At 42.7% G+C, this 20,289-nt stretch overlaps 1 protein-coding gene and 1 pseudogene across 9 annotated transcripts; both read left to right on the top strand.

The window, feature by feature from the left end:
- The first annotated feature begins 635 nt into the window (after positions 1 to 635).
- Positions 636 to 2,488, top strand: LOC119360948 (annotated as a pseudogene).
- A 12,056-nt stretch (positions 2,489 to 14,544) lies between these two features.
- On the top strand, positions 14,545 to 17,531 carry LOC119364378. 9 transcript variants are annotated; one of them, XM_037629856.1, is made up of 4 exons: positions 14,545 to 14,653; positions 14,732 to 14,870; positions 14,982 to 15,113; positions 16,728 to 17,531. In XM_037629856.1, the coding sequence occupies exons 1-4, from the start codon at positions 14,561 to 14,563 to the stop codon at positions 17,255 to 17,257; spliced, it is 894 nt and encodes a 297-aa protein (XP_037485753.1). In that variant the 5' UTR covers positions 14,545 to 14,560; the 3' UTR covers positions 17,258 to 17,531. The 9 variants fall into 9 exon arrangements, 3 of the variants coding, with proteins under 3 accessions (XP_037485753.1, XP_037485751.1, XP_037485752.1); XM_037629854.1 differs by having other exon boundaries at positions 16,350 to 17,531; XR_005174880.1 differs by having other exon boundaries at positions 14,590 to 14,870; positions 16,372 to 17,531.
- The last annotated feature ends 2,758 nt before the right edge of the window (positions 17,532 to 20,289 follow it).

Genomic DNA, 20,289 nt, shown 5'->3' with positions numbered 1-20,289 from the left:
CTCTCCGGAGTTTAAAATTTCAAATCCAGGTTATATCTTTCTTGGGAAAAGGATAGAGAGTACGGCAAGACGGGGCAGAGGGGACCTGCGTGTGGAAGCCGGGCGTGGCCAGTGGCCGGGGGAAGTGTGTCCGCCGGAGCTGGGGAGAGCAAGGCGCGCGGCGGGCCACCCCAGAGAGAGAGAGAGAGTGAGAGCATCCGGGACGTCGGCCAGAGAGAGCAGCTTTTCTTCGGTAAATATTACTGTATTATTGACTTGTACTGTTTAGTTGGAGCCATTTGGCTTTGATGATTAGAAGTAAATATCCAAGTAAGTTATGGACTATGTAGCCTGTTCTTGGATCCGTAATAGTGGAGAACGCTTTTGCCTCGTGCTGGCTTTGGCACTGCATTCAATCAAATTGGATCATGACTTAAGATTGGTAGCTTTATGTCAGTAGCGGAATCCTTTGAGATGGCGACAACCTATGGTCACAGGCTCACCGCGGTCGATCCGTAATTGATCTGATCAAGGAACCATACAATTTCCCTCATTTTTGCATCATTCACAGCTAGTCTGAAGCTGTGCCGCACTACGGACTGTCCACTGCCCACCGACGGAACTCCATTAATTTTCTTGATTCGCTTGCAGCTTGTATGGCAGCCACGAAGGAGATGGCAACCGGAGAAGAGGAACTTCACGGCGTTCTAATCGTCGGCGGATGAATCTGTGGCCTCGCAACTGCGCTTGCTCTTCACATGTATGATCCTCTTACTCAATGAGATTAGGAATAGTGTTGGAGCATTTCAGTAGCTCAGCCGAAAATGTCAAATGCAGAAAAGGTATAGACAGCCTTCTTCTCGAGAAGGCAGAGAGCTTGAGGGCAACGGGGGCAGGAATCAGCATAAAAGTCAATGGATGGCGTGCGCTTGAGCAGCTGAAGGTTGGCGAGGAGCTGCGGAAACTGGCCGTAAATCTTTACTGGGTATGTCTGAGCCTGGTTGATGTTGCTTCTTGCTCTTGCTGTGAACTTTTAACTACTGCAGTCGTCAGTTATGGCATACAATGGCCGTGTTTGACAGGCACAGTGTTATCGAGCAGAAATTATGTTTCTAAGCTATTGCTTGCTCCGTTGTTTTCATGTTGATAACTCTGGTTTTACTGCTGTAGAATGGATAAGAAGACCATTCATGATGATAGGGTGATTAATAAGGTATCATACAGGTGAGTACGGACATGACAACACTATTTTGACTAGCCAGCACCCGCGGAGCTACATGTAGTTCAGGAGGGGCTACTGCTCCCAACCTCACAAACTAGACATCTGTAAATCCAACTACAAGCTACTGCTACATAATGGTTTTGTGTCTCTGAATGCTCTGTTCGCTTCAAGTGTAGGAGTGAATGCCGGTGCTTGAAAAGAAGCGACCTTGTGGAAACGCTGGCCAGGCATTTACCAGGAGGATGTATCCGCTTCGGGTGCCAGGTCGAAGCAATTTCCCTCGACGCCGCTACCCGCTGCCCAATCGTCTCAACCAACGACGGCTCAACCATCAGAGCAAAGGTGGTAATCGGCTGCGATGGAGCAAACTCAGTGGTGGCCAAGTTCTTGGGCCTGAAGCCGCCGAGGTTCCTGCCTATGTGGGCAGCACGGGCCATGACCACCATTCCACAAGGGCACGGCTTCAGGAACCGCTTCCTGCACCAAGTCGCAGAGGGCATAAGCTTTCGGCTCGTGCCCATGGATGACAAGACCGTCTACTTCGCACCACGTTTCTCCTTCTCTTGCCTAACTAAGACGGGAATTAAGAGACTAGTTACTCATCTCTTCTGACATTGTTGGGTTTCAGAGCGCACCAACATCAGGGACCCCGCGCTCATCCGGCAGGCGGCCCTGCAGGCAATGCAGGGGTACCCTGAGGACGTCCTCGACGTGGTGCGAAGCTGCGACCTGTCATCCATGAGCCTGACGCAGCTCTGCTACCGGCCGCCGTGGCACCTGGTCCTCCAGCCGTTCCAGGAGGGCACGGTGACTGTCGCCGGCGACGCCATGCACGCCATGGGGCCTTTCATCGGGCAGGGCGGCTCGTCCAGCCTCGAGGACGCCGTCGTGGTCGCCCGGTAATTGGCCCGAACGGCGTCCGCCGCTCGCGATGGTGACCACAGCCCGGCTAAGAGCGTCGAGGAGGCACTCGGGTCGTACGTGCAGGAGAGGAAGGCGAGGATCCTGAGGCTGTCCGTGCAGGCGTTCCTCAACGGACAACTCATCGTCGCGTCGTCCAAGCTCATGAAGGTGTTGATCAGAGCTGCCTTGGCGCTTCTCTTCACAGGAAATTCAGACAGCCACAGCGACTTCGACTGCGGTTCCATACAGTACGCTACAATTATGGGACACATCATTCAGACAAGTTTACGCGAAACAGTTTCCATTTGTTTGCTGATGCATCACTACTCTCATCAACTATATGTACAACAGATTGCTTTTTCACTTCAGCTATATGTAAGTTGACTGATTTTTCAATTTGGGTCAATCAATTTTTCTGACCGTTGATTGCTGCTCCAAGATGTGTGCTGATTGTTTTTTCTATTCTGTGTTGTCCAGTATTGGGCTGAGCTTTTTTTGACCGTTGATTGCTGCTCCAAGACGCAAATTTTGTTATTGTTTGTTTTAAGTTTTGTTCCATTTTATTTATTTTTCTTAAAGGGTAACACCAATGTCACTAATTCATTCTTCCTTAGAAAATCTCATTATCTTGATTATGCTTTAGTTTCTATTTTAATTTTTTTCTTCTAAAAGGTCAATACCAAAGACACTAATTCATTCTTTCTTATGAAATTTCATTATTTCAATTTTGATTTAGTTTTTATTTCATTTGGTAATACCAATGCAACTAAGTCATTCCTTCTTAGGAAACTACGTTTTTATGAAAATTTCAATATTATATAATTATTCTTACATATTATAAAAAAGCATAATTTCTATATCAATTGTGTGCAAATTTTGTCATTATCTGTTTTATTATTTTCTAGTTTACTTCTTCTTAAAGGGTAATACCAGTGTCATTAATTAATTCTTTCTTCTAAAACATCATCAAATTGATTATGTTTTAGTTTTTATTTCATTTTATTTTTTTCTTAACGGGTAATACAAAAAGGCACTATTTCATTCTTTCATAGAAAACCTCTTATTTTGTTTTTTTAGTTTATTTTATTTTCTTTCTTCTTCAATGGAAACACCAATGCCACAAATTCATCCTTTTTTAAAAAAAATCCACTATTATATGCTTATTCTTGCATATTGTAAAAAAACACAATTTCTGTGTAAATTGTGTGCAATTTTTTATCATTATTTTTTTAATTTTTTCAGTGTGTTTCTTCTGAAAGGGTAATACCAATGCCACTAATTCATTTTTCCTTAAAAAATTCATTACTCTGATTTGTTTTAGTTTTAGTTTATTTTTATTTGTATGGGAAATACCAATGCCACTAATTCATTCATTTTTAGGAAAGTTTTTCTTGCGAAATTGTGATATCGCTTATTCTTGCATATTATTAAAAGAGTAATTTCTCGGTAAACTATGTGCACATTTTTGTCATTATTTGTTTTATAATTAAATTATTTCTTATAAAACATATCATTTTGATTTTTCCAAAAAAATATTTTCTTTCTTCTTAAAGGGTAATACCAAAGCCACTAAATCACTTTTTCTTTTAAAAAATAATTATTTTTTATTTCTTTATTAGTTGTATTACCAATGCCACTAATTCATTCCTTTTGAGGAGACTTTTTTTTTGAAAAATCCACTATTATATGTTCTTCTTGCATATTATATAAATGCACAATTTTCTGTTTAAACTGTGTGCAATTTTTTTTCATTTTCTTTCTTTCTAAAGGGTAATTCCAATGCCACTAATTCATTCTTTCTTGAAAAACGTTTTTTTTTGTGCAAGCATACACACAAGTACTGAACTATATGTGTGTAGTAGAATGAAAAAAAATACACTACTATATGCTCATTCTTTTAATATTCCAAGAAGTGCAATTTGAGTGCAAGTTTTCAAGTTTTTTTTATTTTCTTTCTTCTTAAAGGGTCTCATTCTTCCTTAGGAAACTTCAATATTGTGTTTTTTTTGTTCTATTTTCTTTCTTTTGAAAGGGCTTTCTTCTTCCTTAGAAAACTACTTCGTTTTTTAGTATGTGTCTGTTTCTTTTTGCGGGGTATATATCTTTATTAATTGATACTTACCTGACTTAGATACTATACTTTTGTAGATATGATTTTTAGCTTAAAAACTATACTATTGTAGATATGATTTTTAGCACATTCATGTATCTATAGAGTAGGTTGTGCTTTGTTCATGCTACCGATGCATGCTGCTGACCTGACCACATACTGATACATTCGTGTATCTATAGAGTAGGTTCTGTAGTAGTTTAGCCTATGTATGGTGCGGCATGCGACCACACGAGAGCGACGCAGCCACCCACTGCTCCATCGGACTGCCCCTTTTCTGCATGGGCTGGGCGGTGGGCTGCTTTTGCCCTCGGGTAGCTCGCCAGTAGCTAGCCGGTTGTTTGCGAAAAATGACTGACCCAAATTTAAAATTCAGTCAACTTATCTCTAGCCACTCACTTACTTTTTTCCGCGATAATAAATGTACCACGGATTAATTTGAGGCTGGTCATAGTGAGGAGTAACTTATACTCCATCTGGTCCTTTTTACTCTGTGAATTTGATTTGAGTCAGTTTGACCAATTTTATACTCCCTCCATTCCTATATATAAGGTGTATAGTTTTTGGCACGAAAATTAAAGAATGCATGTCGGAAAAAAAATTCACAAATTTTGGGCGAGATTACACCTGACTAATTGACATGAGAAAATATAGGAGCTTGCCTAATATAAGGAAATGTAATCGAATCCCTAAAAAAGTTATTCAAACAGTGGTGCAACGCAATACACCTTATATTTCAGACTTTTTCTCAAAAATCTATACACCTTATATCAAGGAACGGAGGGAGTATTAAAAATATCAACATCTACAATATCAAATACATGTACTGTGAAACTACATTTCATAATGAATCTAACAGTAATGATTTGGTATTGTGAATGTTGATACCTTTTTTGATAAGTTTGGTCAAGCTAGAGATATTTTGACTTCGGACAGAACTTATATGTAGACTAAAAAGAATCGAAGGGAGTACATGACACTAGTCTAAGTTACTACTTTTATAATGCAAAGTAACATAGTAGTAGTGTTATAGATTGCTTCATTTATTAACTTGTAGACATAGGAGCGAAGTCGGGATAAAAGATCGTCGGGTTCAACACAAACAAGTAGCACTAATGTATGCCCTAAAAACATAAAGTAGCGATAATATATGACTAAAAATAAGGGAGCAATAATATGCGTCCGATCGTTGTTGAAGAAGACAAAACATAGCAATAGTATGCGTCCGATCGTTGCGACTTTGCTGAAGCGACGCGCACACGGGCTGACCCAATCATGTCGCTCTGAGCGAAAAATCGTAAAAGGAAGAAGCGCACACCTCCGACAGGACGCGCACACGGGCCGGCCCAATCATGTCGTTGTGAGCGAAAAATCAAAAAAGGAAGAAATGCATGCTCGGGATCGAACCTCCGACCTGATGCCAGAATCCAGCGAGGCTAGCGAACCGAGCTAGCTACCTCGACTGTTTTTGATGCATTGCCAATCTTAAAGTAGAATGCACAGCGGCAAATCCTTAAAAAAAGACGTTCAACATTTTTATAATATGCGTTGAAGAAATTTTAAAATACAGTGAACGTTTTTGTAAAAAAAATACTGAACAAATCTAAAATACTAAAATGGACATTTTGTCGGTATATGTTGAACAATTTTTAAATATATGATGAACAAAACTTAAATACACAATGAACATTTTTAATATACATTGAACAATTTATAATGTACAATGAAAAATTTTGTAATACACAATGAACATTTTTTGATATACGTTGAAAATTTTAATAATATACAATGAACATTTTTTTAATACACAATGAACATTTTCTAATATACGTTGAACAATTTAATAATATGCAATGAACATTTTTGTAATACACAATGAACATTTTCTGATATACGTTGAACAATTTAATAATATACAATGAACATTTTCTAGTATACGTTGAACAATTTAATAATATACAATGAACATTTTTGTAATAAACAATGAACATTTTTACAGTGCAAGGTGAACAATTTCATAATATACGATGAGCATTTTCTTAATACATTGACAAATTTTGTAACACATGGTGAACTTTTTCTATAAATACGCAATAATGAGAAGAAAAACAGAAACAGAAATTAAAAAACGTAAAATAAAGGAATCAAAACAGAAAAATGAAAAACCGGAACAAAACAACTGAATACTGGCCAAAAACAGTGAAAAGAACTGGAAGGAAAAAACCATACAAGAAAAACGAAAAAAAAAACCCGCTAGAAACAAGGAAACAGCAGCGAACGAAATTCGTCTGTGGGCTGGACCAAGTGGAGACTTGCTTCAGCGAAGGCTCGTCCTTTTGACACCTGCGGGCGTCAAATAGGGTTTGCCCTGTTTTTCCTGAGGCGCTGTCGTGCTGGAGTCCAGATCGAATGGCAGTGGCCATAGGCCTGCGTGCTATTTGGGCTACGTGAGGCTGCTGGGGTTGGACTAGGGTTAGTTTATTTTTCACTGCATCCTTTCTTTTCTGGGCTGTATGTATATAACATGGTTTGGACCAAGGCCGATAGGGTCAATTGACCCTGACCCATCACTATGGCGGAGCTAGGGGGACTGGCAGGAGCCATGGCTCCCCCATGACCCAGGAAGTGAAGTATAACTAGCAAAAGGGTCTGTGCGTTACAACGGGGAAAAACATTATATTACACGTGCCCTAATACAATAACACATGGCCTAAGACTCACCCCTCCCTCGGTCAAGTGACATATAATATACTTCTTCTGTTTCTAAATATTTATCTTTTTAGATATTTCAAATGGACTATCACATATGGATATATATAGACATATTTTAGAGTGTAGATTCACTCATTTTGCTCTGTATATAGTCACTTCTTGAAATCTCTAAAAAGATAAATATTTAGAAACGGAGGGAGTACAAAAGAGAAAAGGAAAAAACAGATTTTTTTTTTTCACGAATCTCAATGTAAGATCTTATGGATATAGCATCGAATGAGACTTAAGTCTTGGTCAACTGAGACTTAGCAATACTGGAATGTAAAACTTTACAAGGCAATTCCTCATAAATAGTTATAATTCTAATGTATAGACTAATTCTCACATGGTAAATTGTTCTAAAAAGAAAATATAACCATCTAGGTGAACATGCTACTGGGCTCTAGTTATGAATGGAGTAGCACTGTCCATAAATTTCATTTCATTCAAATAAACATGAAGATATTTGTCTAACCTTGATTGCCTGGAAGAAGAAATAAAAACATTATCGTGCTTGTCAATGGCTAATCATCCTCTATGTAGCTACAGACCACTACAGATGCAATCTCTTAATTTATTAGACACATATCAGGCAATATTCTTAAGAAACACGAGACACAAGTAAATGCATTAGAAACCAAACAAATATATTAGTCTATGGATCTACCATACTTTTCTGCACATCGCCGACAAGGTTATTGATCCAGTTGCAAAAAATGAATGACTACGCCTCCCGTGCGGAAGGTCAGTGAACTCAGGGAGAACAGGGTAGCAATCTCCAGAATCCTGTAAGCTATCTTCCAAAGTAGCATATTCCTGTAAGATATTTTAATTAACTGCTTAGTTGTGTCCATTTGGTAGCATGCTGCTAGATGAATTCTACTTGCTTTTTTTTGAACTAATAATTCAGAAATGGATCTCTTTCAGAAAACAACTCCTTTAGTGTAATTTTTTAGAGAGGAGGCGCTTGCCCGGCCTTAAGAATGAGACCCCTCCTTTAGTGTAATGGCTGAAGGACATCAAAGTTTGGGGAAATTGCAGCCACCACCGCTATCTCCATGTGACAATGTCCACTTCTTCACAACATTCAATTGAAGCTCACTGTTTCACCAACTGCATCAACCACATTGGACCTTGTACAGATCTGTAAATCAACCAGCACACCAGCCCCAAGCACCGATCCAATTTCTATAATGAATTAACCATGAAGAGCAGCCCCACTCTCTCTTAAAAATCCCCAATCTATCGCCTTTCCTTCCTCACCCCATCCCAATTCCTTTTCCTTAAAAAAGAAGACTATCATATTTGAAATATTTGTAATGTATTATTTACTTATTTTAATTCAGGCTAGAACAACACATTCTGCGGTTGTTATCTTTCAGTAACAAATGAGTTTTTCTAGGCATGAAATAAAAGAATAATTAGATTATAGTTTATTTGGTATGTTTTGTTCAATCTGCAACCATGAAAATTCAAGATATCTCTTATGTTCGTGTTAAACATAATCATGTGTGTATACAAAATGCTTGTAATAAGTTACATCAATATGGAATATTGCACTAAAAGTGATGTTTCCAATAGTTACTTTCTCCTTCTTAGAAGGCAAATATAAAATATAGACATGCATATTGGTAGCTAGCGTCTGTTTTATAGTACATAGCTACTTCATGCAATAGATATAGACTTAACTCTTCATATTTGATGGATACTGCGACAACATTGGACCATGTTGGCTATAATAAAAGGTCATCTAGTTCAGCTGTAAGCACAAAATAAATATAACTGAGCAAAACAAAGACCATCGAACTATTGGAAGTTTAGTCGGTTTTCTAGTGGTCTTTTTGTGGAATCGTCGTTGGCCTGAAAAAAATCAAATAAGGCGATGAAAATTAAAATTAAAACAGGGAGAAAGAACAAAAGAAATTGAGAAAACTTACAGTACATAGATCCGTTTCTTCAACGGATTCAGATGGAATTGTTATTGTCCTGAAGAAAACCAAATTAATTTATAGAAAAAGAAAATTCAAGGGATGTACAGGAAAATTTCTTGTTTCGTACAGGATATTGAGGATTGAGTAGAGGTCAGTTACGGGTTAGCAAAAGAAGGCACAACGTCATGAAAAGCCATCAGTAGATGGAGGAGAAGTACGTGTCTTTACACACACATTGATCGGTACGTACGGACAGACAGGAACACGGAGCTCACCGGCGGCGGCCAAGTGTGTGATGATCATCATCACGTTGCAGAACTCATCTACCGACACCAGGTACCAACTCACGTCCACTTTATGTTGCTGCTACATAGGTTTGTGTACGTGCACCACGCACCAGCAGTTGGGGGCGCACTCCCTCGGCGTTCCGCTGCGACGTCAAGCGGGAGCTTTTTTGGCACATTCATGCTCGGGGTCGTCAAGGAACTCTCTCTGCAGCCGCTGACACACGCCTATGCACCCATGGTTGGCTCTTCACCAGCAGTCCAGCACCCATGGCCGGCTCTCCACCCCGCTGCTCTCTGCACTCTAAGCTGTGAGTCACTTGCACTCTTGGACGGGTGCTGCCGTGATGTCGATGCGCTTCATACAATTGACGGCCATGACTACAGGGTGATCTCTCTATCGTTGTCGATGATCGTCGTCTTGATTACCGTGTCGGCGCGGCGAAGCTGATGAGCCAGAAAGCTCTTCCAAGGTACTGCACGACATTTTCGACAAAGGATGGATTTTATTAGGTCAAAATGAAGCATCAAGTGAATACAAACATAATGAGTACACCGGCCTCTGCATAGCTAAGATGCACACAGCCAATACACACTAAACACGCCGGCAAATAGCAAAATCATACAAGACCAAAGCTATGCCTTAGCATGGAAAAAGAAGAAGAAAAAAGCCGAAGCGATCAACATAGCGATCGACAAACTACAGTAACGACCTTATATGCACCAACATTCTCCTGACACCACAAGGACGACGAAGTTCTTCAACAGCAACGCCTTCAGGAAGGGAACAACGCTCAAACGCCGCCGTCGCCGGATCCAACCATCAAAGATTAGATTCTAGGTTTTCACCCTGAGGAACAAGTCTGAGCATATCCGAGCAATGCCTTCAACAAGGTAACTACGAAAAAATATCGCCATTGCCAGGTATAACCAACTTTGGCCAGACCTAGGATTTTCACCTCGGAGCTCGAGACCAGGTAGTCCAGAAGCACCACCGAATTGAAGTCAATCATGTGTTGTCGCCATCACTTTCCGCGATCCCAACAGCTGCATACACTGCCGCTGCACAACCTTACCTTCTGCGTTAAGTCGTCGTCCATAGATTGTGTCTCATCGCTGAAGGCAAGCTGAACAAAAGTGAGAGCTACCAAAACTCACAAAGGAGCATTTTGGCTGCATCCCGCAAGTTCGTCGATACGAGCCATTGACAATAGCCACCGAATCTGAAAAGAGAAACTCTCACAAAAGATCCTTGTGCGGCCATCGCAATCTGTAGCTCGAGAAGTCGGCCGATGCCGCCACGGTAAGGTCTGATGAATATCACTACCGGATGGCGCTGGCCAATGGAGAACGCCTCCCGCATACCGAATCCAGACAGGTCTGTGAGAGGACGAGCCCTCGCCTACTCCCCCATAAACCCGGGCAAACGTCGGGCCGGGCCGGGTTTCGGCCGGGCTTATAAAAGCCCGACCTTCATTTCCCAAGCCCGAGCCCGGCCCGAAGCCCGAAATACTCCCTGTTTTCAAGCCAGAGCCCGGCCCGAAGCCCGAAAGCCCGGCCCGAACGCTGTTCTTTAGTGTACGCACATGCAAGCCCGGCCCGAAGCCCGAAAGCCCGGCCCGAAATACATAAAAATGAAGCCCGAGCCCGGTCCAAACTATCTTCCGGGTTGCAAAACTAGACCCGAGCCTGGCCCAAACGTCAAGCCCGGCCCGGCCCGGCCCGGCCCGGGTTTTTCGGGCCGGGCTGCCCATGCCCGGGTTTACTCCCCCATCATGAACCAATCAGATCTGATCTGTTGTGCAGGGGAAGGCATTAGGCATCGTGGGCGGCCGACGGGCTGGAGCAAGACTGCCGCAGACCTCCTGGCTAGCCCTCCACGTCCAGACCTCCATGTCCAGATCGGAGCTCCTTCAAAGCAAGACGGAGAATGTCCAGCCGGTGTTGACTCGCTTGGGGGAGAGAGTGACGACCTCAGATGTTGTAACTTCGGAGAGAGTCCCGCCGCTGCTGTACGCCGCGCGGGGCTATGTCCGCCGGCTCCGACCGATGGCGGCGAGGGGTTAGGGACGAGGCGGAGCCCTGCTGTGGCCAAGATGGATCGCCTCCCGTGTCGCCACGCGACGCGGGGGGCAAGCGATTTTCTCTACAGACTCGTAAATCTGTGCCTGAATTACTGCACGACATAGATGGCGATGTCGAGTTTGGGAAGAGAGATCGTCTATAGCTGCGCGATTGGGACGGGCGGCGGGCTCCTGGTTTTTAGGGGCGTTGGATACGTGCATCGATCTATGAGTTTGTACTGGACATGGTTTCTTATCCTAGCCAGGTTTAATTTTTGCTGGACTCTTGAATATAGGATTGGCCCATCAAACAAACAATCGGAGGACGGACGAAAGGCTTTTGACGTACGAAAGAAAAAAAAATGCTTTGACAGCGTACCAACGCGGCGTTGTTTGCAGTTGCGCATCCGGACACTGTTTAGTACCATCTCGAATATGTTTTAAATTCAAACTAAAAGCGTAAAATCACGGAAAGAAACGTATTTTGACGGGGAACCCACGAAGTCAATCCGTGATTTATTATTACTAGCAAAAATGCTCATGCGTTGTAACGGGAGAAATAAATTATCATCCCTAGCGCCCCCATCCCTATTACCACTTCTTTTCGTCGTCATCATTGTCGGTAACGATGTCCACTACATAGTGAACATTCCACCTAAGCTTGGAACCAATAAAGAATTGCATCACTTGCATGGACAGAACAGCGAACTGTCGCGTTTGAGATCCCGGCCACATGACCCAGATCTGCACAATCAAATACTTATGCATTATGTTTATGTTATATGAGATTTACATCATAATAGTTTAGTATCAATCCATGAAGGATACAAACAAAAACTAAATTCAATTTTATTTTAAAATGGTCAACACTTTTTTGTAGGGTAACACGATCAACGCCAAAAACACTGGAGGTTATGAGTTTGATTCCAGTAACTGTCAACTATTTTTTGCCTCATCTCCTAAAAGGGGTGGTGGGTTTGATTTGTTGGGTCAGGTCGCACGGACATGTTAGGAGGGCACCGTTTTTTTACTGGTCGAACGTTACGCGGGCAAACATGGCAGAGGCCAAGAGGCCCAAGACAGACGATTGGTAGAATAGCCTAGCTCAGTATGAGGAAACACCATGAACATACGAAATGGGAGGACCAATAATATTATACCTCCATTTATATATTAAAAATAGTATATATGCCTATGGGTTAGAACGGTAGAAACAATTGGCATAAATTTAGTGAGGATTGTATGTGTAAACATCATGTTCAATGTGCTACAAATTTGGCGCAAATTCAGTAAAGATTATAAGAGCAAGGAAAACATAATGGAAGAAAAAAATGACATGAATTTAGTGAGGATTAAAAATGCCACGTCATTTTTACTCATAAGATGGCATTTCTTCCTTCTTTATTTCTTATTCAATACATATTATGTTTCTTGCCGGCTCTACATAATTACCATCTTCCTTCTTTATTTCTCATGCAAAGAATGTCTATTTCCTTTCTTTCTTTGCTTAATTTCGAAAGCAGCTTCTTGATGCCTGACAACCTAAAAAACGTATATAAACTGGTAACAATTAATGTAAAATAGCAAGGTGGGATTATTTGATAAGTAAAAATATATGGATAACAACTTCCAGCCTGGTCCCTTGTCCATCCAGTGGGCCGTAGCACTCGCACATGCCCATCATAACCGTGCCCATTTATCTCGGCCCGAGTACGCCTGTCTCTATTCTTAAGGCTCCAGACTCCCTAATTGCAAGCTTAGGAGCCTAGCCTGAGTGGTCTGCTGCGCTGCAACCAACATGGGAGACCAGGGATCAAATCCCAGCGGCGTCACAATTTTTTTCTCTAATTTCATTTAATTCAAACACACGCACATACAGCCAGATATGGAAAACAGACGCAATTGAGCATGCACGCAGGCCCAGCCGAGGCCCAGTACGGGAAAACAAAACCAGACGCAGCTAAACAGATAGAACGAAAATTTAGTACCACCTCGAATATGTTTTAAATTTAAACTGAAAGCGTAAAATTACGGGAAGAACCGTATTGTGACGGTGAATCCGACAAAGTCAATCCGTGCTTTATTATTATTACTAGTAAATATGCCCGTGCATTGCAATGGGAGAAAACAAACTTCACATGCCCTTACCTAATGAGTATGGCTAAAGACCTCACCCTTCACGACCCACGCTGATCCACCCGACACAGATAAAAATTTGTCCTTATTCGCTCCTCGGACCAAACCCTTGCCGCTCCACTTCACTCTGTCACCCTAAACTCTCGTCCGATGATCTTTGGCCTTCTCCGGCCTGGCAGGTAGAGGACCCGAGCCCTACACTTCCAGATCCATTGATCCGAAGCTCGTCGCACACGGCCCCGAGGAGGAGATGACGTCACCGCTCCCTGAAGGAGGCCGCCGACGGTAGCGCTCAGACTCGTTTTGTCCGGATCCATTGCTTCCAACCAAACGGCGCATGGATCCGCCGCAAGGTGTGTCCCGGTGACGACGGAAGCCCTCGTGGCAGTGGATGTTCGTGAGGCGGTGTTGCATTATCTGGTTCCCCGTATGGTGAACCAGTCCGGGCGCCGCTACCGCGTCGTGGTGGACGTCGCTGGCTCCTCCCATGACGTATCCATCATAGATCTCATGTCCACTGGCATCACGAAGGTTCTGGACTCTGACGAGGAAGAGTAGGACATGAGAGACGGCGGCGCCTTGAGTCTTGCAAGCCGGTGCATGTCCTATTCTATCTCGCTGGCGACCGAAGCAACATTTTGAGGGGTGCAGTCGACCGTCGGACATGGACACGGTGGACGTGGATGGGCTCTGTTTAGATTAGGTTTTAGGTGTCATGTAATAGTATGGATTTACTAATTTCTTAATTGAATTGAGGTGTCCCATCGTGGAAGAAATTATTTGAGTCATGATAGTTCAGTGCCCACGGATGCGCTCTCGTAGGCGTTTGAGGGGTCGGATTTGCTGTATCCGGTTGAAGATGCTGTTAGTACGGGCTCTGTTTCGATTAGGTTTTACGTGTCATGTAATAGTATGCATTTATTAAATTCCTTAATTGAATTGAGGTTATGAAAGAGATTATTTGAGGTATGATCGGTCAGTGTTCACGGACATGCTCTCGTTGTTGTTTGAGGGGTCGAATTTTCTGTATTCGGCTCAAGATGCTCTTAGGACGTGTCCATCATGTCTCTGGCGTACCGCATGTTTGCCTCGTGTCACAAGCTCCCTTTGGTAAGTGGGCGGCCACGGGCTCCACGCAGTAGCTCTCGGTCACGTGGTTGAGGCCACACATCCTTTCCCTAATGAGAATAGAGGATTCGAGAGGAGGAGCTCAAGCCCGCCCGAGCTTCTTCTGCCGCCTCAGACACCACGCGACCCCGTTGGCCGTCTCCCAAGTCGCCTGCCGACCTCCGCCTCCTCTCCTTATTCTCCCGTCTCTCTTCTCCCGTATGTGACATTTCTCTCCCGTGCAGCTTCCACCTCCCTGCAGATCCACAATTTGTCGGCCGGAGGGAACGGGGCAGAGCCTCCAGCATCGCTGGGAGCAATGGCCGATGCCCGGCGGCACTGAGGTGGCGCATCACAGTATGAAGCACCGCTCCCGATCCGTAGGTTTGTGGGAGGCACATCCATGGTGCTTAGTGGCCCGGAGAGTGATTTTAAGTTGCCGCCTCTTTTTGTCCAGGGATTTGGGTTTGATTTCCGTCTATGGCTTCGATCCAGGGATTTGGCTTCGGTCAGGAGACTTGGGTCAAAGGCAAGCCCACCGAAGTCAGCTCCAATCCAGTCTTCTAAGAAGGGGTGTGGGAACTAGGGCTTGCTCAAGGTGCTATCATTTTTTTTGCTTTGACCATGGTGAGTTCGTGTCTTTGAATACTTTGGTTCAATTTGACAATGCATAATTCAAAAGATTGGTTGATCTGTTTTCTTTCCTTTTTTAGAGAAATTGATTGTATGAACCAGTCTCAGCGTCAAATTATATTTGTATGAACCATGCATCAATGTATTTTTAGGATCATAGCCCAAGGCACAAAAACCAGTTGCTGTAAATGGTATAAATACAGAACACTGAGGTACCTTTGGAAAGGAAATAACATGATGAGCATTGAACCTGACTGTGAGTGAATAACCACCACCACCTAACTAAAAAAAGTAATGATATTGACATCTATATTACTGAAAGTACAGTACACATAAGCTATATATACTTTCAGTTTTGCTATTGGGAAAGGCTTGTTACAGTTCAGTATGCACAATAGTACATGCTTTAACCTGTCAAATATGTATTGTCATAAACAAAGAAAAAATGTATTTGATTTGCCATGGAACTGCTTGAAATCGAAGATATGGACGATAGGGCAGCACACAAATCAAATTAGCATCACATCTTAAACTGATGTATGTTATGATCAGTCTGAAACTCGACACGATAGGCTGAATATACACAATGAAACATAGGTTTTAGTGAGATTCTCAGATTCACACAGGAAAGTTGCTTGGAACTTTAACTGGAAAAAAATCATGCTATTATTTAGACCCCTTTGTAGTGGAGCATATGTATAATGTGAGAAGTAGATATAGGATACACATATAGCTAGGAGTATAATGATTTTGTGCACTCACCAGAGTAAATATATTTGAATAGCTCTACTTCTAACTCAGCTAACCAATCAACATCATATGTTTATTAGAACTGTCAAGAACTCTGAAGGTATATCCTGTAGTACTAAAAAGTTTTTGCCATTAGGAATTTAGTCTGCTGCTGTGAAGTTCAAAGCAATTTAGTTCATTCTCCGACTCCTGCATTCTTTTCAATTTGTTGTGCAGAAAAAGAGGATTTGAAAGTAAAACTTCCATGGCATGCAGAAACAGAGCATGTGGTTGGATCAACAATAGAACAACCTGCAATATATGCTTGATTTTGTTTGGATTCAGAAAATCTGTACGCTGTCTGTAATTCAGAAATTGATTGCTTCATTCACTCATGCGCTACTGCTATTTCATATACGGGGGATCAGGGAGGAGAGCAGCAGCCTGCTGCTGCGATTTTGTTCCTGCTGCTTCTTGGTTACTACTCCCTCTGTTGATCAGGGAGTACTACACATCTATACAGAGAACACAAAGAACAGAAGGCTGGTGCTTGCTGCTTTCAAGGGGATACATACCTGATACCTCTGTTGTGGCAGCAGCCCTCTGCTTCTGCTACCCGTTGGCGCCGCTGCCTCCCGCTTCTACCCTCTGCTGCTGCTGCTTGTCATTGCTCCTTGCCACGAGCTCAATGGCGTACATGTAGGACCTCCCCTGCCCGCGCGTCCTCTCCGACCCGTGTGCATCCTCCTCGTTCCAGCGTAGCAACAACAGCTCCTCCAGGCCGCCCTGCCTCTCTTCCTTCTCCCTTTCTACTTCCTCCCCTCGTTCTTCTTCTTCTCTCTCACACACACCAATTCACTCTTTCTCTGTTACCTACAGGAGGCCGACGCCGAACTGCAAGCAGCTGCCGCCTGGAGGTTCTCTGCCACCGGAGCCCTCCTCCTCACCCACGTCGCCTGCGTCCATCCTCGTCGGATCCGATGCTGCAGGGACTCCCTGCGCCTCCGCCGCCTCGCCAAGTCCGTCTGTTGAAGCCGCTTCTGTCCGCTGACTGCTCGATCCCCTGCCTCGACCACGTCCGTGTGCGTGCGCAAGGGATGCAAGGCCCAGCAACGCTTCTCGGCGTCCATGTGCGGTGGCAGGTAGAGGTCGGCGCCGGCGAGCAGGCAGTGGAGCGCATCGACGGAGCCATGGTGGAGGTCATGGGCGCCGAGCTGCTCCACCCACCTCGCGCCGACTCGTGGCTGCTGGCCGACGAGCACAGGGGAGCTCGGGTTCTTGGGAATGGAGACACACCTATAGGGGTCCGGCGATGCTGGAGGCGGAGGAGAGGGGCGGGCACCTTCCGCACCGACGAGCTCGTCAACGAGAGGAGCCTCCCCCTTTCCACCTTCTCTGCCGCTGGATAAGATGAACAAAGGAATGCGGGCGAAATTGTTACAAAAGGCAGGGATTAATTTGCAAAAATGAATCGTTTTGCTAGATCCACTTACTTAGGGACTGCGGGTTCTATTATCTAAAACTATAGGGACTTTTTTGCAAAACTGTCGCGACGACGGACGGCAGATACCGAATTTTCTTTATTATTATTAGGTTATTAGGTAAAGATAAAGACTAGCAAAATAAGTTTGACTCAATACCCTGATATATGAGCGTTCTCTATTTTAACACAGTGACTTGCGATGTTGCGAACATGTTTTATAATTTGCGAACAGTTTTGTAAATTCTAATATTTATTGAAACTGCGAAAATTTTATGATTTCACACACATTTCTGAATTCACAAACATTTTATGATTTCTCAAACATGTTTTTTAAAATTTGCAATGTTTTGAAATTTGAAAATATCAAATTAATTTAAAAAAGGAGAAAACAAAAAAAGAAATGAGAAAATAAAAGAAAAATACAAAAGATGAAATGAAAAAAATAGGGGAGTCACGCCCTGCGTGCCGGCCATGAACACGCACTGGGGGAGGGGAGGTGCATCACAAAAAGAGGGGAAATATTTGCAGAACTTGAGGATAAAGAATTACACTCTAGCCAAATAAGTATGACTCAATACCCTGACACATGTGATATCCACGTGATTGCAATGTAGTTGACATAGTAAATTCCAAGGCAATGAGCTTGCCATTGCACGACACATTTTTAAACTTTTAAAACAAATCTCATCGGCCACAAACTTGCAATTTTTTTGAGTTTTTCAATATTTTCTAAAATTTCGTGGACATTTTTGTCATATTCATGAATTTGTTTTGAATACATGATTATTTTTCAAAATCATGAACATAGTTTTATTTCCTGTCATTTTTTTCGAAATTTTGATTTTTTAAGAATTTGCAAACACTCTTCTAAAATCACTAATATTTTTAAAACTGCAAATTTTTTATGATGTCCCACACATTTTTGAAATCACAAATATTTTATGATTTCTCGAACATGATTTAAAAAAATTGCAATGTTTTGAAATTTGGAAATCTCAAATTAATTTAAAGAAGGAAAAACACAAAAAAAAAGAAATGAGAAAAAATAGACAAAAGACGAAATGCAATAAAAAGAAAAAAACATAGGCGTCACGCCCTCCGGGCCGGCCCATGAACGCACACCGGGTGGGGAGGGGAGGTGCGTGACAAAAATGGTTGGGAAAATTAGTAGAACCTGGGATTCGAACCCTGGTGTCCGCGGTGGGACAGAAAGGCTTGCGCCACTGCGCCATCTCTAAGCTTCTGCTTTACGTGCAGTATTACCTTTATATAACAGCTGATAACGACGACGAATTTGGAAAAAAACGAATCATTTTTTTATTTAACTTACGGGTGGCATTGGTGGGTAATTCTTACCAACTTCGAGGGTATTTTTTATGACGTACGACAGAAACCTAATTTGCTTTATTATTATTAGGTAGAGATTATTATATACATATATAGGGGAAAGCTATTTTTCTGACTGTTAGTTAGCGCCAGGCACGTACGATTGCTTTTTTTTTCTTCGATCTTTCTTTTCTAATCGGGTCTGCTCTGTCATGTAAAAAGAGCTTCAAAAAATTAGTGTCACCGCTAGGATTCGAACACACAACCTGTTGGTCGTGGCCATGACTCATTACCAGTTGATCTGAGTACTTGTTGTGTTTCATGTGCGGGTTAATCTGTATTTCTACCTTAGTAAATGAGAGCGAGAAAAAATGACCACAACGCCTTTGCTGAGGAGACAAAACCATTTGCTCCAAGTTTTTTAAAGGGCCGGTGCAACGTGTTTTGTACTCCATTTGTCTCTTTTTTGTAGTGATGAATGTTTTCTAAAGAAATAAATGTTTCACTCCTATAGAATTCGAACAACGGTCTTCTCGTTTGTCATATCTCGGTAAATTCTTTTGTAATGAGATTGATAATTATATGTACCACAAACCTGATAGCTTATGTGCAAATATCGTTGTAGGTTTTGTTTGACAAAAAGATTCCTGCCGACTGTTCGTTAGCGATAGGCACACACGCTTCATTGTCGTCGGATGCGCATCGAACGATCCTGTGAAAGCCTCCCGAGTGCAACAGTTTCCTTTTCTTTTCTCTGTTGCATGCACGCACGCAAAAATTGGTGTGAACAAGAGAGGATTCGATCCTTGCGCCACTAGTGAGACAACTCAACTAGCCTATCACCTGACGTACGATCCCTTTCTTGAACAAAAGAAAGTAAATGGGCTATTTAACATGTCTCCTCTACTACGTATGCATAAAAACGAGTTAATTTAGTGTTCGATTTTTTTCGCGCTTAGGTACCCCGTTCCTGCTAACTTTACCGAAGGGGGGGGGGTGATAAAATATCCTCCGTTAACTTTCGTGTGAATAACATGGTAAGTCAAATTTCATAGACCTGATAACTTATGTACCCCGGTCCTAAAAACTTTGTCGGCGAGGGTGAGGGTGGGGGAGTTGTTGAAACATACCACGGTAACTTCTGTGCAAATAACATGATAACTCAAACATGCCGGACCTGATAACTTATGTACCCCGGTCCTGATAACTTAGTCGGCGAGGGTGGGGGTGGGAGCAAGTCGCTGAAACATGCCATGGTCATTTCTGTGCAAATAACATGATAACTCAAACATGGCGGACCTGATAACTTATGTACCCCGGTCCTGATAACTTGGTGGGCGAGGATGGGGGTGGGGCAAGTCGCTGAAACATGCCACGGTAACTTCTGTGCAAATAACATGATAACTCATACATGGTAGACCTGATAACTTTGTCGGAGGGGTCGGGGTGGGGGTGTCGTTGAAACGTACGACGGTAACTTCTATGCAAATAACATGATAACTCACACATCGTAAACATGATAAATTATGTACCAGTCCTGGAAACTTTGTCGGAGGAGCCGGAGTGGGGGAGTCGTTGAAACATACCACGATAATTTCTATGTAAATAATATGATAACTCACACATCATAGA

This window comes from Triticum dicoccoides, chromosome 2B (assembly GCF_002162155.2).
Source record: "Triticum dicoccoides isolate Atlit2015 ecotype Zavitan chromosome 2B, WEW_v2.0, whole genome shotgun sequence".
Classification (NCBI taxonomy): Eukaryota; Viridiplantae; Streptophyta; class Magnoliopsida; order Poales; family Poaceae; genus Triticum; species Triticum dicoccoides.
The sequence above is the reverse complement of the archived record's forward strand: the minus strand, read 5'-3'. Positions and strand labels throughout refer to the sequence as shown.